The sequence below is a fragment of the Arachis hypogaea genome, chromosome 1, assembly GCF_003086295.3.
Source record: "Arachis hypogaea cultivar Tifrunner chromosome 1, arahy.Tifrunner.gnm2.J5K5, whole genome shotgun sequence".
In the NCBI taxonomy this organism is placed as follows: Eukaryota; Viridiplantae; Streptophyta; class Magnoliopsida; order Fabales; family Fabaceae; genus Arachis; species Arachis hypogaea.
This window is the reverse complement of record NC_092036.1, coordinates 109,531,541-109,556,614: the sequence shown is the minus strand read 5'-3', so window position 1 is coordinate 109,556,614 and position 25,074 is coordinate 109,531,541. Positions and strand designations below refer to the sequence as shown.

Genomic DNA, 25,074 nt, shown 5'->3' with positions numbered 1-25,074 from the left:
TGCCCCGTATGTAAGCAGTTGCCCATGAAGACTTCTTCTCGTATACGTCCTTGACCCACTCTAACTCCCTAACCCCACACTCCTCTACCATGGCATCCCAAAGCATCTCAAACTCCGCAACCTCAACATCAGCAAGCATGCAATGTCTAAACAACGATGTGAATCGGGGTTTACACACGTTAACCGTTGCATTCTTCAAAAGGTGCCAAGCGCATAAGCGATGGTGAGCATTTGGAAACACTTCCTGAATAGCTACGCGCATTGATCGATCGCCATCAGTTATCACCGCTGTTGGTGCTTTACCCCCCATGCATTCCAGTAAATTTCTTAAAACCCATACATATGATGCAATTGATTCGCATGAAACCATCGCAGTTGCAAACACGCAGGTCTGGTTGTGATGATTAACCCCAGAAAAATCAATTACTGGCAGATTGTACTTGTTCCGCCCGTATGTTGCATCGAATGCTAGTACATCTCCAAATACTTTATAATCATCCTGGCTTCGCCCATCACTCCAAAATAGATCGCACATGTGCTGCCCCTCACCAACCTCATACCTCCAATACAATTTCTCGTCCGTCCGGGCCGCACCCTCCAAAACCCTCAACGCAGCATTCACGTCACCATTCTGCATCGCCCTTTGTCGCCTAATCTCGTTGTACATATCTCACTTTGTAAACGGAACCAAATTAAAACCTCCCGCCTGTGCAGCAATGGACTCATAGATCTTTGGAATTGATATCCCAACTTGCCTCATGCTCTCCATGTGTGCAATATCAACATCAGATATCTTACGGTGTGTAGGTAGATAGTCCACATACTTCATAGGCAGCAGCTCATGGTTATGTTCCTCCACAAAAAGAGACACAATCCATCTCCCACTATCCCCTTTAGGCTTAATACGCATCTCCACAGGACACCCGCAACGAGTCACTACCTTGTGCTCCCTCTTCCGATCCACCTTCTCTAGCCACTTCTTGTCTCTGAACCCTTGTCTATTACACAGATACGTGTAACGAACAAAATCACCATTCTTATTTTTCAACTTCTTCCCTTGTCGCATCGCAAATCCCTTTGCCCTACTATACTCTTCATAGAAAATAGTTGCTTCCGCTGGACTATTGAACTCCATCTTAAGTACATCTGCCGCAGTAACCCCTCCTGCATTAGATATCGTGTTGGTAGTGCCTTCACTCTGCTTATAAATTAAATCCTCACACTCATCCTCTTCCACTCCTATGTCAAGCATTTTTTCCTGCACGAATTCACAAGTTGACATGTTAAATACCTTTCACGTCAGCTCATAAATTCTCGATAACTCAAAAGAAACCCTTAAATAAATTTATCACCACACACCCATACCCAATACTTTGCTCTTCAATTTTACATAATTCGTACCTCGTCATCGCCCGCCCTTGTAGCCATTTCACCATCCGGATCCGAATCATCACCATTCCCGCATCCCTTTTCATGAACCACTCTACTACACGATGCCATCTCCCAAACGCTACTTCTTCCCTCACGTGGGATATGCGCCCGTTCTACTGTCAACTTGAACTAAGCAAGAACATAACAAACCACATTAGTTTGTCGTGCAAATACAAATCAAAAACCATACATCAACATTCAATCTCAAATGATAACTGTACTAATTAACATACATCTACATACTCATATGCATGAAACATGCATATTTCCAGCGAATACATACGCTAACATATATAAATTAGCTCCAAGTCAAAACCACCAATAAAATAAGCAGCTGAAAGATGCAATAATATTTAAAATAAAAGAAAACACCAATAACAATACATGTATATTCACCTTTTCTGTTTAACAATTACGATCACAACTAGGATTAATCAATTGCCCAAGTTTCATTTTGCACTTGCATCTATTGCCTGGCAAATTAACCATCGGTGATTAGCAGAGTAGAACATCTACTATCACGAAAACTACTATACAATGTAGTAAGCAGGCATAGGTGTCACTCATACCTCACTTCCATTCATGGTCATGAAATACAAAGGTTTATTACCTTCAAACCATACTCTCTTAGTCCTGCCTTATAAGCACGAGTATCAACCATCTGTATGGACCATAAATTAGATTTTACTATACAGGTCACCTATGTCCACAATTTCTGCAACACCAATGCATAAAGAATTACACATTGCACACTACACAATGCAGGAATGCATGAAAGATAAAAAACAATTCAATGAATATGGAATCCCATCTTCTCCAAAAAATCTCTTGTCTTTACAAAAGAAATTCAATTATTGCTACACATCAGCTATCTTTTAGTCATTGGTTACAAGTATATGACATCAGCTCCAACACCCTAACTTGATCAAACACACACCCTATGAACCTTTATTATTACTATATGCCAAAACTCAATATCAAGAAACAAAGACTGCAGTGTTCACGGTTCAAGCTTCAAATTATCTCAATTGTTAATACTCAAACTTAACTCACTTCACTATTAGCATTCATCCTAATTAGGCTATCAATGCTTATGTATCCTTATTCACTATAATAGTATCCAACACCCTGGTTTTTGCTCTTCTTGAAAACTACCTTGCACATCCCTAACTTTACAATGGCAGCTACCATAAAGGACATCACCATTCATCCTACACCTACTTCATCACCTTCATTCCTACACCTAAATACAGGAAACCTTTTTTTTTAGATACATCACCATTGCTTAAACGAAGCTGCACAAACTTAACACTGTACCTACAATGAAAGCAAGCACCACTCACACACACCGAAGACATACACTTAAAGTAAGAACTGCAAAAACCACAACACCCATTCCATAATCTTTCATTCTACCAACACCAAATGAAAGCCCCAACCTACTCTGCTTAATGAAAAAGAACAAAACTTACCGAAATGAACGGGACGGACTTAGGTCTTCATCATCTTTCCTCACCGCCGGCATCAATCGCACAAACAATCTCAAAATCCACTATGATCCTTTTCTAACGACCACCGATTCCCACAACCGCGAGCTTCACACACGCCCTCGTTACTCCGAATGGGCCACTATCACTCATTGCTTCTCCTCTGTCATCTTCACATTCTCTGACACCACCCAATCAACAACGCTCCTCTTTCGCTCTGTCTCGCTACTTTCACATCTATTCCTGAGTTCCAATTTTAAATACCACCAGCCGATATGGAAGCCAGCTGACTGCATCCACAAATCTTATGGCAAGCTTCATACATTAACTATCTAAGTTGGTTATTTTCAACAAAGACATTCTCATCATGGGGTTATTTTTGTCTATTCCAATCTCTGAAAACAACAAATTTCAACTGGGAAACTTGAAAGTACACAGAACATCAGAGTTCCAAACCCGTACAAAGGAACACGGGATAATTTTCCAATAATTTATTTTTGCTTTATCATTCTTTGCTTTCTAGGACTATTTTTGTTACTCATAAATATATTAACACTAATTTAACTTGGTATCATTTAGGAGATAACTTTTTTAAGACTGCTAACTATACAATTAAGGCAGTATGTGCAAAATCATATGAAGATACCACCCAAAAACTTAAGGACATCGAGGCTCAGATTTTAAAAAAGAGGAATGAGCTACGCCAATTTGAAGCAGAATATAGAAAGATTACTATTTGCTTTACTCAATCGTGACTTTTGGATTACTTTGACAAATATTAGTTGATATTAAAAAACTGTGTTCTTTGTTTCAGCTTGCTCTAGGTACTGTAAATTCAGAGGTTCTTTTTGGAAGGTATGAGTTTTAAAATATTTACATGATTTTTATATGTAGTAATGTGCTGTTTTTCAGGCCTGGTGTGTGGGAAAATGAAGGTGCTCAAGTGCAGTAATCCAGATTCTTGTAAACTCGTATAACTCATATGAGATGAACCAACAAGTTCAAGCTGAAGTAGCAATGCTTTCTGAAATGGTATAAATTTTTTCATGACTTAATGATCCAAAATTCACTGTAAGATATTCTTTCTTTTATGTACGAATGAGATTTGAATGACTTCCTGCAGGAAAGTATTTCCCAAGACAAGAAGAGAAGCTGAGAACGATTCCAGAAGGACTCAAGACTCTCACTTCTCTCAAGAAAATAAAAATTATAGGAATGCCGGTCGAATTTGAACATAGACTTCGAACTAATGATGTGCTGGAGTTCAAGTATGTTACTCCAGCAATTGAATCTTAATGGACATTTTGGCAGTTGGTATGCTGATTCGTTCACCAATGTTGCTTGGGGATTATACTCTATATTTAGTTTAATTGTAGATTAGGTTTATGTTTATATTTAGGCTAATTTTGATAGTGGTTAGGTACAAGAGCAGATTGTTTTATACACCTTTAGGGTATGCTACAGTACATATTTTACAGGTTTTTTTTCTTTCAGTGGTATTTGTTTTGAATTATAGTTGATGTATCAATACACTTTGTTGATGTATGGTTGTTACTTGTTATTATAGTTGATGTATCAATATACTTTGTTTATTTTGAATTATATAATTGTTTAAAGTACTTTTTTTTAGTTTGATAATACGATGAATTTGTTTATTTTTTGAAATATCATAAATATTCGAATACAAATTAGATAAAATTTTGTATTTATTAAATTTATATTTATTTTGTATAAAAACAGGTTTATTTTGCAATGAAAAAATTTTAAAAAATTCTATTTTACCTTACTGACAGATTTACAGATGAATTTTCTATTTGTAATCAGAGTGTGAGATGATTTTCCAAAGTTCAAATTACAGACAGAAAATCTGTCAGAAAATCCGTCTGTAATTACAGACAAAAAATTTGTCTATAATTACAGACGAAAAATCCATCTGAAAATTTGTCTATAATTACAGACGGAAAATTCGTCAGAAAATCCGTCTATAATTACAGACGAAAAATCCGTCGGAAAGTTCGTCGCCTTCGGAAAATGGATGGAGAATTTAAAGAGGGAAAATTCGTCAGTAACTGGTAAAAATCCGTCGGTAATTTTCCGACGGAAAAAATCCGTCGGTAAATAATTTCCGACGGGGCTTTTACAGAGGAACAAAATCCGTCAGTAACAAAAAATTCGTCTGTAATAAAGACTAAATCTATCTGTATTAATCCATTTTCTAGTTATGGAGAGATGCACCGGAGCTACACGAGACGAATCAGAGGAGTTGGCGATCATGACTTCTGGACTTTGGAGTTCGGCTGTTCGAGATTTTAGGAGAGGCTGACAGGTGAGGAAGAGTTGTTGAGTGATATTGTGAGAGAACAAGAAAGAAGAATTTAGGATTAAAGCCACCGTTAACGTGATTTAAAAAATTAAAAAAATTTATTTCTAATCTTTTAAAAAATTATACATTTATCTATTTTAAAAGATAAATACAAAAAAGTAAATATTTTTGTGTCAGGTACATACACTAATTAAATCTTAAAATTTAAATAAAATAATATGTTTGATTTATTTTTATTTAATTTTAAATTAAAAATAATAATAACTTATTTAATTCTATATTTATGATAATAAATAAATTTATTATTATATAAATTATTTAATATAAAATAATTTAATTTATGATTATAATTAATATATATATTATTTATAAATAATTAAAACACAAAAATTTAAATTTTTAATATTTATTTGTTTAAGTAGATAAATAAGTGAATCCAAATTAGTTTGTAGGATTAAAGTTTATAGCATGCTATACTACATAGAGAGTTTCGGGTGTATAGTATTCTCCCTCGTTCTCATATAGTAAAGTGTGACCTACATACAGGGGTACATTTATTTTACGTGAGAACTTATATTTGGAAACCGACGATTGAGTGAATTGACACCCATAAACAATAAATATTAGCACCATTAGACGTGAAGTTATTAAAGCATAGTTATTAAATTTGATTTGATTTGATTTGGTCGGTTCGATTAAAAATTTGGTCACTTAATTATTTAGTTAGATTGAATTTTTTATTAAATTGTCTATGCAATAAATCTGATGAAATTTGGTTTAATTTGATGGATTTTATATGAATTCAATAATATGACCGGTTAATCCAATTCGATTCGAGTAAATTATCAATTTGTTATTTTTAGTCTCTGGATTTCTCACCTCGTCATTCTCTCGGTCTCTCACTGTGTCTCGGCGTTTGCTTCGTCAAAACCAGTTAAACAGCATCTGCTCTTTCGAGTGGTGGTGGTGGTCGTCTTTTCAACCAGGTGAACTACAGTTTTCGATCCTGTTCTTTCTAGTTTAATATTGATTTCGATGAATTTGATGATTGTTGCTGTTTCATTTAGTTTTTAGAGTTGTTGTTGCTGTTCTTTCTCTGGTTCAATGTTAATTTCGGTGAACCTGAGCAAATTTTAGAGTTATTGCTGTTCTTTTTATTTGTTGAATGTTGTCTTTTTAGAGTTATTGTTGGTGAATCTGAGCAAATTTTAGTTATAATTGTTGTTGAATCTGGTAGTTACTGCTGTTGTATTTAGTTTTTTAAAGTTGTTGTTGAACATGACAAAATTTTAGTAAACTTTAGTTGAATAGTTAAATTTGTTGTTGATTATCATTAATGAATTTTGGTGGTTATTGCTGTGTTACTTAAAAACTCATTTAGATAAATCTTTTGTGGTTGAAAATCTTTTTTTTCTTTCTTTTTGCTAGAATTTTAAAAATGTCTTCATCTCAAACATCATCAAACACGCCACCATTTCAAGAACAAGCATTATCAGCAAAGATATTTTTGAACTTGTAGTTCTTCGGGTTATGAGCGAAATTAGAGTATTTTTGAACACATCCATACAAAAAAAAGGAAGTGGTTAGAATATCAAAAGTTTAATGATCTTGTTTTCGTTCATTATAACTTGAGACTACAACAAAGGTATTTTCTTTAAATATTTACCTACTTTTAAAAATTATTATTCATTAAAATTTAATCTTTAGTTTAGTAACCATATAAATTGATAACATAGAAATCAAATGAGAAAGTAGAACTATGATCTAATTTGTCTTGATGTATTTGATGACCATTTGAATTGGATATTGAAAAATTTTATCATCATTAAAATATTTAACCAACTTTAGAAGATTTTTGGTATATTTTTTCAGTTCGTTGCTTGAATATTTTAATTGTGAGTTGCTATTATGAATTATTTTTTATATTGATTTGTGAAAAATACATTATGTAAATCAATTAAATTTGGAAGATGATCAAAATAATGATGGATTGAGTAACAATATTATGAGAGATATGGATGCAAATCCAAATGAAGGAAATGTTGATCAAAATTCAAATTTATCCTACGAAGATATTGATGTCGACTTTGAGATCACTCATTGAACTTGATTTACTGATTGTGTTATCTTTTACTGGCCTTTGTTAATTTAAATTGGAAAAATATTTTATACTAAAGACTAATTTATTATATTTTTTTAGATCATTCGTTATATTTTAAAATTGATATTAAATTATTAATATTTATAAAGACTTATATTTTAAATTTTAAAACGTTATTTTAATTTTATTTATATAATTTTATTTTTTTTAGTTATGATCAGATTAACTGAATAAATTACTAACTTATCAATTAAACTAATAATCTAATAATTTAATCATATAACTGAGTTTATATAATTTTATTTTTTTTAGTTATGATCAGATTAACTGAATAAATTACTAACTTATCAATTAAACTAATAATCTAATAATTTAATCATATAACTGAGTTGATTACTGATTCGATTTTAATAACCATAAAGAAAAAAAAAATATGCAAGCTTTCAATTGTTAAAAGGAGATTGTGGATCCAATGAGGAAAGGACAAATCACAAATTAAAACAATAAGCACCATCAACGGGGGCAATTAAGAAGTGCCACACCCTAGACAAATGTAGGACTCACGTTAGTAACCTAATCATAATCATCATTGTTTTTATTTTTGTGGAATTTCTTGGAGACCGCAAACACTTATAGTTTTGTTTGCTTAGAGAGAGAGAGAAAGATCCACCGGAGACTTTGAATATTGAATTGTTTGTTACTAAAATTCTACGGTTTTGAAAGGGTCGCCTAACTCTCTTCATGAGTTCATACCGTTCATTACGCACTCACAATAATTAGATCTAAGGCACCTCCTAACTGCCAAACACGTCCATCTCGTTCTTTTATTACATTGCTATTTTAGTTTTTTTATTCAATTTATTTAAGAATTTTATTAACGAATATTTTAGAGATATTTATTAAAAAAATTTATACTTTTATTACAAGAATAGGTGCCATGACAAAATCCTCTTTTTAAATATACCTATTAAGGAATTATAACTTAAAAGGAAAGATTTTTTTTTGGCGAAATTCCATATTATGATTATGATATTATATTGCTGACAAAATCTTATATCAATTAACGAGATTTGAACCAACCAACACTGTCGAAAAATATTAGTGGAATTTTAACTAAAGAATAGATCTTTTCCGTTGCTTCTATTCTGTATTGCTAATTGAATACTGTGTTTCTGCCAACTCCTCCTCTTGGATTGTTTTGTTTTTTAGTTTTGGTTATGAAAAGTTCCCAATGGACGTAACGTATCGGTTAGGCAGAGTCGTTGACTCATTGGCTAACAAACTATTTTTTTTTTTAATTTGATTCAGTATTCAGAGCATGTTTGGGTGAAACATATTTTCTTAAGTGATTTTTGTAAAATTATTTAAAAAATAAAAATAATTTGATGTTTAGATATTTATATAAAAATATTTTTTTATTTATTAATTATGTTTGAATATAATAACATATTTTTTTGTTTATTTATTATGTTAAAATATTTTTTTAAAATATTTTAGAAATATAAATTATAGCTACTAAAACAGATTTTTACTTTTTTAGTATTTTTACGTTTATTATCACAATGTCGAACACATTAAAATAAAAAAATCTGTTTTCATTAAAAACTAATAGAGTTTTTAACAATTTAATGATATCTAAATAAAATTTTAGTTTAATTAATTGTCTTTTAAATTAATATTATATGTTCATTATTATTTTTAGTTCAAATGTTAATAAAATAAAACAAATACAAAACTGAAAAAATAAAATTGTGCAGAACAAAATTATTTTCAATTGAACTTAGAATTCATTTTTTTATTTTTTTGTTTCTCACGGTATTTCTCACTCTAACAGGTTAATGACTAATTCGCTGTAGTACACGTTGCTGCATGCACAAGATGGGATTCGAACTCCTGACACTTATTTAAGCAGACTAGTGAGCTAATCACTAGACCAACCCAACTTGATTTTTACGATTCTCCCCAGAATTTATATTTGACCGATAAAATTATACATGTAATGTTCTATTTACAAGTAAGTATGATTTTAGTCCCTAAGGTTTAAACTGAAAATTTTATTCGTCTCCAATCTTTTTTTACATACAAAATTGTCACTAAAGTCCAACTCATTTTTAAATTGCCCTTTCTCTAATTTTCGGACAAAATTATTCTCCCTAATTTACACGGTGACTCTCACTCTATCATATTCATTATTGTTGAATGTTGAACTATCACCAAGTTCTCACACACAGCAACACCAATTTTCACAATTTCTCACATATACTCTAAGAATAATTCAAGAATCAGCAATACTAATTTTTCACACAAATTTTACAATTTCTCAAAAACCGAACTAGAAAGAAAGAGGGATGAATGAAGTGAATCAACAACAAAAACAAAAAAACTAACCGAAGTTGAAGAAGAAGAATCAGCACAAATAACAACAAAAATCATCACCAGATACTCAAAAAATTATGCGACGAGAGGCTGAAGAACAAAGTTTTAGGGACCAAGAATCGGGGGCAACCACCGCGATGAGAAGAGGACAACTCAAACTACCGCGCGCGTCTTTGCCCGCCCAAATCGCTGCCGCCTGCATCTCTGCCAAACTAAAAAAAAAATAAAATTGTGCAGAACGAAATTATTTTCAATTGAACTTAGAATTTATATTTTTTTTTGTTTTTCACGGTATTTCTCAACCCAGCAGGTCAAGGACTAATCCGCTGCAGTACTGAGCTCCATGCCTCCATTTAAGGGATTGTCGCTGGCCGATGGATTGCTGTATGCACAAGGTCCTTCGACATTTGTTTAAGCAGACTAGTGAGCTAATCACTGGACCAACCCAACTTGATTTTTACGACTCTCCCCAGAATTTATATTTGATTGATAAAAATATACATGTAATGTTCTATTTACAGCTAAGTATGATTTTGGTCGCTAAGGTTTAGGTTGAAAATTTTATTCGTCTCCAACCTTTTTTCACATACAAAATCATTCCTAAGGTCCAACTTGATTTTTTAAATCATCTTTTCTCTAATTTTTGGACAAAATTATCCTTTCCCAATTTACACATTGACTCTCACTCTTTCATATCCACCATTGTTTAAGAATAACCAAGTTCTCACACACAGCAACACCAATTTTCACAATTTCTCACATATACTCCAAGAATTCAAGAATCAGTAAAATTAATTTCTCACACAAATTTTACAATTTTTCAGAGACCGGACTAAAAAGAAAGAGGGTGAACTAAATGAATCAACAACAACAAGAACAAAAAACTAACAGAAGTTGAAGAAGAAAAATTAGCATACATAACAACAAAAATCATCACCAGATACTCAAAATATTATGCGACGAGAGGCTGAAGAACAAAGTTTGAGGGAGCACGAATGAGGAGCAACCACCGCGATGAGAAGAGGACGACTCAGACTACCGCGGACATCTATATCTGCCCGAATCGCTGACGCGCGCGTCTCTGTCTGTCCGAGTCACTGCCGCCTGCGTCTCTACCAGCCCGCACCTATCCGCCCGCGTTGGTACCGCCTGCGTCTCTGTCCGCCCGCGTCGCTGCCGCCTGCAGGTCTGCTTGCCCATGTCGCTACCGCAAGTGTCTCTACCTTTCTACTCTCCTTTCGTTGCAGCGAATGTGGAAGATGAGGGATTAGGATAAATTGGGGAAGAAGGGTATTTTTGTCCAAAAAGACGATTTTAAAACTAAACTGAACTTTAGGAACAATTTTATATGCAAAAAAAAATGTTAGGACGAATAAAATTTTTGGCCTATACCTTAGGGACAAAAATCATACTTAACCTTTCTATTTATATATGAAGCAATTTAGTAATATCATTATCATCATTATCATTATATTATTCTACAATGGGTTGTATTCTAGCGCCAAGAATGCTGACGCCTGACGGTGGTATATTTTAGTGTCAGTATATATACTTATCTCTTAACTTATTTTAAAAAAGTATCTACTTTATAATTATATAAAATCAACAATTAATGAATAATTGTACTAATTGTCAATCATTCTAATTATACTAATTGTCAATCATACATAATTAATTTTTATATGATTAATGATTTTTACGTTGGCATCAAACATGTTGAGATAGTGCATTCTGATGCGAGTATGTTTGCCTTTCTCTTCTATTTCTTATTTATAGAAAGTATCAATTTTAAATAATTATATTTGTTAGCATTTAATAATTAATTATGATAATATTTTTCAATAATCATAATATTTTATATCATATATTTTTAATATTTATAATGATTCTTTCATATATCCCCACGAGTACTATATGTAAAGTGTTTTATTTACCGTTTATATTGGGTAAGTTCTAGAGCCAAAATTTTTTGTTTTATTTTTTAATCTTCTTTTCTTAACTATTTCATACAATAATAATGCATTTTTTTAATCGAAATTGATCTTTTTTAAGGTATAAATTAGAATTTTTTCATTCTTTTATAAATTCAACCTTAATTTTCTTCTTTTAATTATATAATAAGTGTTTTTACTCAATTTGTTTTCTTTTATCCTTGCAATAAAATTGTCTTCTATCACAATTATTTATCATAAATCACATCTATCATGTTTCATCTCCAATTGTTTCGTTGATTCGGGTGTTAATTATATAAATATAAAAATTCAACACATTAGAGGCAGTAAATTTTATTTTACTAAAGGATGGTCGATATTTTTATATATTATAACCAAAAGCTATTAGAAATTAAAATGTGGGTGAAGTTATCTTTCATAGAAAAGTTGAATTTATTATTGAGTTAAATATGATTATTCATGCCTTACCGCATTATATGGAAACAAATGATGACGCTTATTTAAAAAGAGAATGGTCTCAAGTTGCATGAAGTCTACATATTCAATCTAGTCAAACTATTTTCATTAGTTGTTATTACAAAAATAATTCTAATGTATATACATCTAAAATTTAGAATTGAATCCATAAATACTATTTAAATAACTTAATTCTAATATTAGGATTTGATTAGTTTAGTTTCAAAATAATTTGAAAATTGATGTCACGTTATTAGTTAAGTTCTATTTAATTTAAATATGTAATATTTAACTTATTAATTTCTAATTTTATTTTTTATTATTTATAAATTTATTTTATTAGTAATATATCCAAATAATTTAATAAAAAAATACTATTAATATGATAATATGTCATATAATTTTAATATACTTTTAATCTATCAATAATTGAAAATTAAATTATTTAAAATAATAATAGCATTTCTTTATCAATAATAATAAACGTATATAAGAAAAATAATATTTTTAAATATGTGTTTTACATAATACTTTATGTATATTAATATATTATATAATATTAATAACTAATATTATTTAACGAATTTAGATATTAATATATTGTTATAAAAACACAATATTTATATATTATTAAAATCAAAATATATGTATGAATTTTTTAATCAATTAATAGTAGGAATATATATGATTATATATATTATTAGGGGAAGGATAATATTTTAATTTAATATTAATTATACTATAATTATACATAGTTAGTTGTTCTTAAACTAGAGAATCAAATGATTATATTATTAATTAACAATTTATTCTTTAACCTTAAAAGCATTATAATTAAATGCATATACTCTAACTAAGGAGATTAGTCTATTAAATATAATTTTTAAATTAATTTTGATAATAAAATAATACTTAAATTTATTTTTATTATTAAAAATCATGTAATTAGTTTATTTTATGATTTATGTAGTTATTTTGAGATTTTATTTTTTAATGTATTGGGTATGATTTTATTTTGATGTTATTTATTATATTATAAATTAATAATTTTTTTCCCAGTATTTAAAATACTATATATACTTATGGAAAAAACGTAAATATTAATATATGATCATAATAAAAATAATATTTATATATTATTAAATTTAATATTCGTGTATTAATATTTTAAATCAATTAATGGTAGTAATTTATATAATTATATTATTAGAAGAAAGAAAATATTCTAATTTATTACTAATTATACTAAACGTAAATTATTCAAATTATACTAATTATACAAAATTATTTGTTTTTAAATTAGAGAATTAAATTAGCATATTATTCATTAATAATTTATTTTTTAATTTTAAAAGTATTATAATTAAATGAATTGACTCTGATTAAAAGGTAAATATATTAGTCTATTAAAAATGGTTTTTGTTGAGAATAAAATAATTTAAATTTTTTATTGTTAAAAATTTTGTAATTATTTAATATAGTTATTTTGAGATTTTATTTTTTCATATATTGAGTATGCTTTTATTTTGATGCTCTTTATTATACCATTAATTAATACTTTCTTTCCTAATCTTAAAAGCATTACACTTAAAAAAATATTTATATATTATTAAAGCTAGAATGCGTATAATAATGTTTTAAATTAATTAATAATAAAAATGTGTTTGATTATATTATTAGGAGAAACATATCCTAATTTATTACTAATTACACTAAATATAAATTATACTACAATCATACGTAATTATTTGTTATTAAATTAAAAAATTAGATTATTATATTATTAATTAATAATTTTTTAATATTAAAGTATTATAATTAAATACATAAACTCATTTTAAAGAATAAATATATTAATCTCATGATTAGTTTATTTTTAGATAATTATTTGTAATTTTATTTATTAACTTATTGAGTATGATTTTATTTTGATCCTCTTTATTTTTTTTTCACTTACACATGATATTTTAAAAGGGTACAACTATTAAAAAATTTATTTTTAATAATATTAAATATTTTTTAATTTTATTTTATATAAAATCGCAAATAAAATACTTTCACATTATGGCTATAAATAACGAAAGAAAATAGAATAAAGAATAAAACAAATATTAGTTGAATTGCTATAAATAGGATAAATTTTTGTAACTCATATAAGACATTAAAGGTGTAATTAAAGTATTATTATTTAATTATTATTATTATTATTATTATTATTATTATTATTATTATTATAACCAAAATGTGTCACATGTCACTCTTTTATTGCAATTGAAATCAATTTTTTTTAAATTAATAAATTTTTTTCTCCTCTTTCTCTCTTTAATTTCTCTCTCTATCTTTGTTATTTCTCCACCTACTCTATTTCTCTTATATATTATTATCAATGGCTAATTACAAATTTAACAATCAAAATATACAATATGATATTTTTTAATTACAATTAAAATTAAAATTAAAATTAAAAGATAACTATATTATATTACTATTTAATAACTAAAATATGTGACGTGACCCTGTTTTATTAAAGGTGTCATTAGTGTATTATTATTTATTTATTTAGTATATATTATTAATTTTATAATCAAAATGTATCACATATTACTCTCTCATTACAATTGAAATCAATTTTTTTCTCCAAAATTAATGAGTTATTTTCTCCTCTTTCTCTCTTTAATTTCTCTCTATCTTTATTATTTCTCTACATACCTACCTACTCTATCTCTCTTATATATTGATATTTCTCTCTTTAATTTCTCTCTCTATTTTTATTATTTCTCTATCTACTCTATCTCTCTTATAATCATTATCAATGACTAATTATAAATTTAACAATCAAAATATGTAATATGACATTCTTTAATTATAATTAAAATTGAAATTTAAATATTGAAATTAAAATTAAAATATAACTATATTATATTTAACAACTAAAATATATCACATGATACTGATTTATTAAAGGTGTAATTAATGTATTATTTATTTATTTATTTATTATATATTACTAATTTTATAACCAAAATGTGTCACATGTCACTCTTTTATTACGATTGAAATCAAATCATTTTCTCCAAAATTAATGAGTTTTTTTCCTCTTTCTCTCTTTAATTTCTCTCTATCTTTGTTATTTCTTGACCTACTCTATCTCTCTTATATATCATTATCAATAACTAATTACTAATTTAACAATCAAAATATGCAATATGACATTTTTTAATTACAATTAAAATTGAAATTGAAATATTGAAATTAAAATTAAAATATAATTATATTATATTACTATTTAACAACTAAAATATATTATATGACACTGTTTTATTAAAATTGAGATAAAATATTTCTTCTAAAATTAATAGTTTTTTCCTCATTTCTCTTGTCTACCTCTCTTCCCTTCTTTATTTCTCTCTAAATTTTTCACTTTATATATAATTAAAAAGTCGATTATCTAATTTATTTTAATATAAAAAGACCATGATCTTTTTGGTCGACAAAAATTTTTATGTCCTATGATTTTTTTTTGCTATAATCTATAATATAAGTACAAAGCTGACATAATTTTAAAAGATTTATATTCCCGAAAACACTAATTTTACACTATTGTTTGATATTTATATAAATAATAAATATAAAATTATGAGTAATTACCTAAATTAGTCCCCAAGGATTTTAAAAGCGGATATTTTAATTCCAAAAAAATTAATACACAGATCAATCTCCAAGATTTTATTCTGACAGATAAATCAGTCCCCGGTATATTTTTCGGCAGAGTAATTACCCATATCAGTCCCCAAGAATTTTAAAAACAGATACTTTAGTCCCAAAAAAATTAATGTATAAATCAATTCCTAATCTGTTAGACATAATAGTCCTCCGTCCAAAAATAAAATAAAATTAATTATTATTATTATTATTATTATTAATTGCACAATAATATTATACTATAATTTTTTGTATTTTTTAGACAAAAATAATGATAAATTTATTTACTAGATTCTTTTATATATATATATATATATATATATATATATATATATATATACTCAATAATAATAATAATTAATAAAATTATTAATTGCATAATAATATTGTATTATAATTTTTTTATATTTTTTGGACAAAAATAATAATAAATTTATTCATTAGATTTTTGTTTAAAAAATATAAAAAATTATAATACAATATTATTATGTAATTAACAATATTATAATAATAATTATTATTATTTTATTTTATTTTATTTTTGGACGGAAGACTGTTATGTCTAACGAAGAGAAACGTTGGGGATTGATTTGTGTATTAATTTTTTTGGGACTAAAATGTCCATTTTTAAAATTTTTGGGGACTGATATGGGTAATTACTCTGTCGGAAAATAAATTAAGGACTGATTTGTCTATTGGAATAAAACCTTAGGAATTGATCTGTTAAATTTTTTTGGAGACTAAAATGTCCGCTTTTAAAATCTTTGAGGACTGATTTGGGTAATTACTCTAAAATTATTTTATATAAATATAAATTAAATGCATTCTTTAAATAATTTAAAAAAAAAAAGAAAGAAAAAGTGAACGAGATCTGTAACACAGTGACACATGAATCCGCGTAGAGGCACGTGTCCACAAGGGCAGCTGGTTTTTCAAATACAAAAACCCCTCAAACCCCTCCCTGTGTTCCTCACACACACACCCCCTCTTCTCTTCTCTTCTCTCTCCCTCTGTGTCTCCGATCTGATCTCTCAGAAATTTGAGAATGGCGTCGTCAGTGTTACCGACACCACTCCTGAAGGACGAACTTGACATCGTGATCCCAACCATCAGGAACCTGGACTTCCTTGAGATGTGGCGCCCCTTCTTCCAACCCTACCACCTCATCATCATCCAAGACGGTGATCCTTCCAAGAAGATCAACGTCCCTGAAGGTTTCGATTACGAGCTTTACAACCGCAACGACATCAACCGCATCTTAGGCCCTAAGGCCTCTTGCATCTCCTTCAAGGACTCCGCTTGTCGCTGCTTCGGTTTCATGGTTTCCAAGAAGAAGTACATCTACACCATCGACGATGATTGCTTCGTAACTTCTCTATTCTCTTCTCAATTCTCTAGATCTGGAATATTTGGTCAACGATCTGTCAAGATACTTTGACTTTCGTTGAGATCTGTTTTTGACTAACGTGTGTTGTTGATTCAGGTTGCGAAGGATCCATCTGGGAAGGAAATCAATGCTCTGCAGCAGCACATTAAGAATCTTCTGAGTCCTTCAACACCATACTTCTTCAACACTCTGTATGATCCGTATGCAGAAGGCGCTGATTTCGTTCGCGGATATCCCTTTAGCCTCCGGGAGGGTGCCCCCACGGCGGTGTCTCATGGGCTCTGGCTCAACATTCCTGATTACGACGCTCCAACTCAGCTTGTGAAACCTATGGAAAGGAACACTAGGTATGTGGATGCAGTTTTGACAATTCCAAAGGGAACCCTGTTTCCCATGTGTGGTATGAATTTGGCATTCGATCGCGAGCTCATTGGTCCGGCAATGTACTTTGGTCTTATGGGTGATGGACAGCCCATTGGACGCTACGACGATATGTGGGCTGGTTGGTGCACAAAGGTATACACTTATGATTCATTTATTGGCTTATTCTTTGTGTAGAATGTTAGAATCTAATGTATAGTTGTGATGTCAAATTTTGGGGTAATTAGAGTGTGTATGTTAATGATGCAGGTTATATGTGACCATTTGGGATTGGGGGTGAAGACAGGGTTACCCTACATTTGGCACAGCAAAGCCAGCAACCCATTTGTGAACCTCAAGAAGGAGTACAAAGGGATCTTCTGGCAAGAAGATCTTATCCCATTCTTCCAAGCTGTCTCTCTTCCAAAGGATTGCACCACTGTTCAGAAGTGCTACATTGAACTCTCCAAACAATTTAAGGAGAAGTTTGGAAAGGTTGATGATTACTTCAACAAGCTTGGAGATGCAATGGTCACATGGATTGAGGCTTGGGATGAACTTAACCCATCTGCTGCTGCTTTGCCCAATGGTCCTGCAAAGTAAAATGTATCACTCAGATTTGTTCAGTGTTATAGTTCTGAAGCCTTTTTGCCTAGGATTTCTGCGGCTTAGTTTAAGTTTTTAGGCAGGGCAGAGGATAATGATATGGCGATAGGTATTTTCATTTTACTATTTTCTGAGGGGACCAGAGTCTAGAACAATAAGCGATTTCAATTTTCATGCCCTTTTAATTTATTACATATAGAGATTCTACCGGTTGGGTTTTGTCTTATTATTAGAGTATGTTAGCTCTTTTAATTGATAGTGAGATTCTGGTCCTTGGAATTTCTTGTCACAGTTGATTTATTTATGCCAAATGAATTATGGTTATTTATAATTGTTTTTTTTTTATTGATGTCTTTTCTGAATCGTTTGGATGTTATTAAATTATTAACAAGTTTTTAGTGAAAAAAAAAATAAAATCACTTAAAAAAGTAAAAAAAGAAACAAATTATTCTGAGAAGTCCATTCAAACGAACTCTATAAAATATAAATAGTGAAACAAGACGTACAAAACATGGACCATTCATCTCATTTTAAATTTAATCACAAGATAAGACTCAATGGTATAAATTGATAAAGGAAAAACAATCATTTCTACCAATAAACTTTGTAACGCTGACAAAAATATTCATTAAAAAAGGAAACTAACGTATTCATCAAAGATGGATTCCGTACGATAAAAGTATCCAAATTCTAAATTTATATTAATTTTTTAATAAAATTTCAAAATTATTCACACAATTATCTTCAATATCAATTCCCAACCATCTCTTCTTTCCCACTCAAACTTTTACATTTTTCCATTACCACCACTTTAATCACCACTTTTTTTCTCTGCTATTCCATCACCACTACCATGAAGGCATTTCCATCTTTATAAACCCATCTCCAATAAACTTGATCATCGACACAACCTTTCCAACCGGATCCCTCTCCCCCTTTTTCTCTCTCTCTTCCCAAATTATGCGTCATCTTCGCCACGGTCAACGCCACACATCTCCATTGCCGTTGTGGTTATTGGAGTCATTCTCCGACTTGACAAGTATTCTAACATAGATATGATTAAAGATTTTTGAGAGAATTTGAACAATGAATATATTCAATTGGTTCAATTTGGATATAGATAAAAATAAATAAATTATTAATTACAAGAGATTTGTTCAACTTCGTAAATTATATAATAAATTTTTAATTTGTACTGTTGTAAATATATGACTTTTTTTCATGGAGTCCATGAGTTTGAAGTGGATCTAGGAGGAGTTGAATCGCATCACATCACAGGAACGGACCTTGCGCGCTGGATCTCGGTTCAGTCTCGTTTCCAGAGCTTCTCCATCTTGTGGCGGTATTAGACGAGGTCTTGGCCGGAGGTGTAGGTGATCTGTGCATGGGATTAAGGCGGCGCTAGGGCTACTGCAGAGTTTGAGTGGCTGCAATTGAAGGTGGCAGCGTTGCGTGGAAACGGATGGATTGCCTGGTTGCCTTGTTGTCATCTTTGTCAGCGTAAAAAGATAGCGGTAGTGGTGGTTAGTGGAGTAGTGAGAATAAAAGGTGGTTAAGGTAGTAGCAATAGAGGTGTTTGAGATTTGGAAAAGAAGAAAAAAAGCGTTGAAAATAATGATGCGATAATTTTGGAATTTTATTAAAAAGTCAACATAAATTTAAGATTTGGGTACTTTTGTCGTACGGAATCCATCTTTTTTAATGAGTATTTTTTATGGATACGTTAGTTTCTTTTTTTAATGAGTATTTTTGTCAGCGTTCACAAAATTTATAGATACAAATGGTTGTTTTTTTATTGATAAATCTTGTAGGTAGAATTATCTCTAAATTTTTGGGAGAATAAAATGCTAATCGGAAATTCACCTTCAATTACCGACATATATGTAAAATCGGTGACCAATAACTTTTTCTTTTATTGGGATAGCTCATCAATAATTGGAACGGAAACAATGTGCACCGACGGTTTATTTCTTTTTTATTTTTCCAAACCATAATAATGTACAGTGTTCTCTCCTTAATATATTTATAAATGAAAAACAAAACGCCAAGAAGACAATTTATTTTAAAGCAATATGTTTGTGTTTATTTTTTAACTGTAAAATCCGAATTGTTGGAGAAATAAAACCTGTTATTGTCATTAACAAAAAGGTTTTGGGCCAACCAATGATAAGTAAATTTGTCGGCACCTAAGGGAAAGAAAAGCCATAACTTTTGGGCCCTCTAAGCTGGCAGGGTTTGGTGAACTACCAGATTCCATGAGACAGTTTCCATTCAAATTTCGTGACCCAGACATTGTTTTGACTTCAACGTTAGCTATAAAATAAGGTTTGGAAAAATAAAACGCCGTTGCCGGGGATCGAACCCGGGTCGTCCGCGTGACAGGCGGAAATACTCACCACTATACTACAACGACTTTGTTGATGAAATTATCTCATAAACTATATTAATCCTTTAACTAAACAATGCAAAAACAATAACAAACAATCATTATTTATAAAAACTGAATTTTGCTTAATGTGATATGTAGTTGTTACTTGTTAGTAATAAATAGTTGTACTTGATGGTTGAAGTATTTATAAAGAGATGAGAACGTTTTATGTATTGAAGCTGAAGGATTTTAATAGTAACATTTATAAAGACAAATAACGTGTTTTGTTTGGTCAGGTTACAAATGCAATGTTAAACAGCTTCTTGACCCAAATCAACGGAACCAAATTGTTACAAGTAGTTAGCACCAGATGAGAATGAGGTTAACGGCAGAGTTGTCTGTTGAATTGAATTCCTGCATCAATCGGAAAATGAAATCATTAATCCTCTGAACTGTGACATGTTATGTCTACATATATACTCAACAGTCAACAATATAGAACATGGTATGTTTAAGAAAGATATGAATTGATTAAAAGATTTAATCTATCACTAGCCCCTGCAGTTTGGATATATTGATTTGCCACTGATCAAGAATGCGACAAAGATTTTATTTTTCCATTTTCCTCCGAATAAAACGAAATATTGCCGTGTGTCATGGCAAAGCAAAAGATAATGTAGTTTCCATGAAATAGCGTAACGTACCTCTTAAGTAATCCGGAGAGTGCAGGAAGAATCATTTTCTTGCTTAACCTGCAAGGACTGCCTTTGATGCTCGACTCGTTGAAGCTGCGACGACAGCTGTAGCAAGTCAATTGTTGCAACATCTTCACATGAAAGACGATCTCTAGCATTAACAAAGTCTGAACCTTGGAAAATCCGGTCTGCCATTTCGAAGTTGACAATATTGTTATTGTCTGATATAAGTATAGGACTAAGCTGGCTTCCACTTGCAGGATTCAATGCCGATGGAAACCTATCGTACACTCGGCACGAAGAAGTTTGCGAGCTCATTCCTATCTTTTCAGAGACTTGACTTATGCTGCAAGGATGGCTGTGGCTGCTTGGACTAATCATGGGGGGAACAAAGGGAATTCCGGACGACTGGCTTGAAGAGTTCTGGGATTGAGATGACAGAAGAGAGAGAGCACAACACGAGTCCGAAATTCCCGACAATCCTTGAACAGTTGATGATGTATCGAAAAGATTGAAGTCGTCACTTCCTAAGGAGCTGTTCTGAAATAGTGGTCTTGACCCTGGATGTTGGGCCGCAATGACATGCTTATATTGGTTATTGTTTTCATAGAAGATGCTTTCGGTAGTAGTGGATGTAGCACCACTCTCATGAAGAAAGGGAAATTGTTTTCCATTGTATGAAGGGAAAAGAGATCTTGACTCAGGATGCCAAAAATCGGACCCGTGTTCTGCTTTACCGGGTTTCCAGAAGCTACTCATTCCGTATTTATCTGAATCCGAGGAGATGAAAGATGCCGACGATAGCATGGTTCCCTGGAATCTGCTATCTACAAGAACCACAAGAACTTCATAAAACTTCAAACCAAACAATTTTCCAGTAATATCACTTGACAACAGAAGTAGACAAAATTGCTCACATTTCAGAATCTACAAGTAAATCAATCTGCTCAATAATCCATGAGTTTATGAATATTAAGACAACTTGAAACTTTAAAAGCTAGTAACACATCTATGTGTGGAAACTCAAATAGCTTCAGTTTATTTTCTTTTACCTCCTTTATAATAGAATTGAGAAAATGGATTGCAAAAAGTATATTATGTGTATGTGTGCACATGCAAGTGTGTGAGTATCATCATTAGTGATACAATCAAACAACGTAAAATCTAGAAATTGTTTACTAATAATTAGGATTCATTTTGTGATTAAACAGGGAAAAAATAAATAGTTTTTAAGATGAAATACCATTCAAAGGTGTGTGGAGACAGAAAAACATTCCCCTCAGCACCAATATTTTTGTTGAAAAATTCAGATATGGTTCACATCCATCACAAAAACACCACATAATCCTAATTAAAAAGACAAGTTCATGTGCTGTGGATGTACTTCCAAGTTCCAATTGAGAGAATCGGCATTAAAAAATCAGCATCTTCTTTTTGTGGTTTAGAAGCAGGACACCTTTTGACTAAAAAGGACAACAAACATTTCACTCATTTTTAATGAGGCTGTATAAGCTTATTAAAGGAAGCTTTTGAAAAGGCGGACGCCAACAAAGAAAGGGAACCGGATTTTCAAACAAAAGATTCTATATCTTTAAGCGCAAAATAGTGTTAGAGTTCAGCACTCAATCACATGAAGAATCCAACAAAGCTATATCACTATCTAGTTTCCGAATATATACTGTTACCACTACCACATGGATGAAGCAACCTCGCAGCCTTTCCAGAGTGAATACCTGCTTGTGGTTTTCTTCGCCGCTCATTGTGTCCTGCAAGGCGTTTGCGACAGCTGCGTTTACCATCATCGAATTCAGCCAGCAAATGAAACCTGGTTAACAAGCTAAACATTAAACATAGGCATATACAACACAACAAAGCTTCTTATCTAAGTTAATAAGCATAGTCATGAAAGCAAAAGCAGATCAAGCTATTCAAACCCATCAGACATACAAATCAAGAATTAAAGAACTATATTTCGAAAGATTAAAGCTCGAAAAATTGACCAACCTACTACATTGCTGACAAAACCTTTGCTCAATGCCATTGACTATAACTACGGCAGTCTTGGAATGAACCTCACAAACTTTGTGTCTCTTGTGGTAATCTTTAGAGGAGCTGAGATCCTTGTTACAGCCATAGACTTGGCAGTAAGAAGTCTGCGAGTGCAAACCCAAAGAGCCTCGCGGTCTCTTCGGGGCCGTGGACGACACAGAAGAACACAAAACAGGTGCTCCTTTGGAAAATGATGCAACATTAACATCAGCATGATCAGCAAATCTTCCAAGCTTCAAATCAATGAGGGAATCACGGCCACTACTGGAGTCCACAACAGTAGTAGTAGTTGTAATAGTACTATTACTACTACTTGTGATTCTTCCACCATGTCCACTACCTCCAATTAGATCATTAAACAATGGTTTCCCCAACAGTTCAGGGAAACCAAGTTCTTCAAAACATTGATTGTCAAAGCTAGAACATGGGGTTTTCAGTTCCCATCCAAGGAAGGAACTTTTGCTTCTCAAAAGGGTACTAGGAGGAGGAGGAGGTGCAGCAGAAAGTGCATCGTTGGAGACATACCCCTTTTCTTCTTCAGTAACATAATCCCAAGAAGATTCCATTGCATGCGACAGAATCAATCAAGAGTATAAAAGAGAACAAACACCACACCACAGCAAACAATCCACCTTCAATGGAAACAGAAACAGTGTGCTACTGCTACTACTACAGTGTGTCGTGTAGAGAAAAAAGAAAATGGAAAACTCAGCTTGAATTTCGTTGCTGCAATAATAACCCTTAGAAGCTGAAAAAGCAGCTTTGAGGGAGGAACCACTGAAGAGTCTTGCAAAAAAGTAACAAGTGCCCACTAAAGAAAGACAGAAAAAGTTCACAAAATTACTCTACCTGAAGCTAAAAAACCTTTCTTTGAGCTCTTTGATTCATTGAAAACAAAAATAAAAACTTTTAGAAATAAAAAAAAAAACCTCAAAGAAGTGAAAAACCAAGTCAAGAAAAGTCAAATAGAGGAACAAGGTAAAGGGTAGCAAGAAGTATGCAAGGTTAAGCAGAAGATAGAGGAGTCTGAAGGAGGCAAAAACAGAGTGAGTCCATGGAATTATACAGAAAGAGGAAAAAAGCATTTGAGTAAGTGAGGGAAAGGGGAAACAGCTACTTACCTGAATGATGAGAGAGAGAGAGAGAGAGAGAGAGAGAGAGAGAAGAGTGTACTTGTTTTGAAAGGGTCCCAAACAGTAAGAGTGGGTGTTTGTGTTGCTATTTTTGGAGAGAGACAACATGAATGGACAGCTCTTCCAAATTCTTTAATTTCTACTTTTGTTTTGGAAATTACTCTTATCATCACACCAACTTATTATTAATCCCAAATTTATTTTCAAAATGATAAGGTTTATGTATATTGATTGTATTCCACATTTCCACTCACTCACTTTAATCATCCAATCTGATGATTATTCAAATTCAAGTGTTGCTCTTAAACAAAACAAAAAAATAATGATAAAATATGGGTTTTTTAATATTTTTAATTTTTTTTACATTAATCTAATATTTAGTTTGATTTGATTTTATACTCAATATTTAAAATAAATTTTAATTTTATCATTAATATTAATATATTTTAAAGCCAATAATCAATTTTTTAATTATTCGTATCTTTTTTTAAGGTGTTTGAATGGAAAAAAAGATGGTGAAAGTTGGGGGTAAGTGGTAAAGAAAAGTGATTGACCAAAATTACTCTCATGAGTTTGGGTTAAAGTTATAATTGGTAATCGGATTAAATAAGAAGACAACAATTTTAAAATTGCAGATAAAAATATGCA

The 25,074-nt window shown here is 31.0% G+C and overlaps 2 protein-coding genes and 1 non-coding gene across 5 annotated transcripts; 1 reads left to right on the top strand and 2 right to left on the bottom strand.

Moving 5' to 3' along the window:
* Positions 1–16,711: 16,711 nt before the first annotated feature.
* Positions 16,712–18,512, top strand: LOC112709382 (probable UDP-arabinopyranose mutase 2). The gene is made up of 3 exons (XM_025761273.3): positions 16,712–17,194; positions 17,312–17,731; positions 17,846–18,512. The coding sequence occupies exons 1-3, from the start codon at positions 16,874–16,876 to the stop codon at positions 18,176–18,178; spliced, it is 1,074 nt and encodes a 357-aa protein (XP_025617058.1). The 5' UTR covers positions 16,712–16,873; the 3' UTR covers positions 18,179–18,512.
* A 2,010-nt stretch (positions 18,513–20,522) lies between these two features.
* Positions 20,523–20,594, bottom strand: TRNAD-GUC (transfer RNA aspartic acid (anticodon GUC)). The gene has a single exon. It is a non-coding gene; the product is annotated as a tRNA-Asp (tRNA).
* A 167-nt stretch (positions 20,595–20,761) lies between these two features.
* On the bottom strand, positions 20,762–24,542 carry LOC112709363 (uncharacterized). Of its 3 annotated transcripts, none has more exons than XM_025761265.3 (4): positions 23,249–24,542; positions 22,978–23,069; positions 21,254–22,071; positions 20,762–20,963 (listed from the first exon to the last, which is right to left on the bottom strand). In XM_025761265.3, exons 1-3 carry the CDS (start codon positions 23,857–23,859, stop codon positions 21,257–21,259), a joined length of 1,518 nt encoding a protein of 505 aa, XP_025617050.1. In that variant the 5' UTR covers positions 23,860–24,542; the 3' UTR covers positions 20,762–20,963; positions 21,254–21,256. The 3 variants fall into 3 exon arrangements, with proteins under 3 accessions (XP_025617050.1, XP_025617045.1, XP_025617039.1); XM_025761260.3 differs by having other exon boundaries at positions 22,936–23,069; positions 23,249–24,507; XM_025761254.3 differs by having other exon boundaries at positions 22,930–23,069; positions 23,249–24,488.
* Positions 24,543–25,074: the final 532 nt, after the last annotated feature.

Excerpts from the sequence above, each read along its gene's own strand:
- LOC112709363 (XM_025761254.3), bottom strand. The coding sequence starts at position 23,859 with ATGGAATCTTCTTGGGATTATGTTACTGAAGAAGAAAAGGGGTATGTC. Across the intron at positions 23,070-23,248 it reads TTTTGTCAGCAATGTAGTAG|GTTTCATTTGCTGGCTGAAT; the intron begins GTTGGTCAATTT and ends CTTGTTAACCAG. Across the intron at positions 22,072-22,929 it reads GCTTCATCCATGTGGTAGTG|ATAGCAGATTCCAGGGAACC; the intron begins GTAACAGTATAT and ends TGGTTCTTGTAG.
- LOC112709382 (XM_025761273.3), top strand. The coding sequence starts at position 16,874 with ATGGCGTCGTCAGTGTTACCGACACCACTCCTGAAGGACGAACTTGAC. Across the intron at positions 17,195-17,311 it reads CCATCGACGATGATTGCTTC|GTTGCGAAGGATCCATCTGG; the intron begins GTAACTTCTCTA and ends TTGTTGATTCAG. Across the intron at positions 17,732-17,845 it reads GGGCTGGTTGGTGCACAAAG|GTTATATGTGACCATTTGGG; the intron begins GTATACACTTAT and ends TTAATGATGCAG.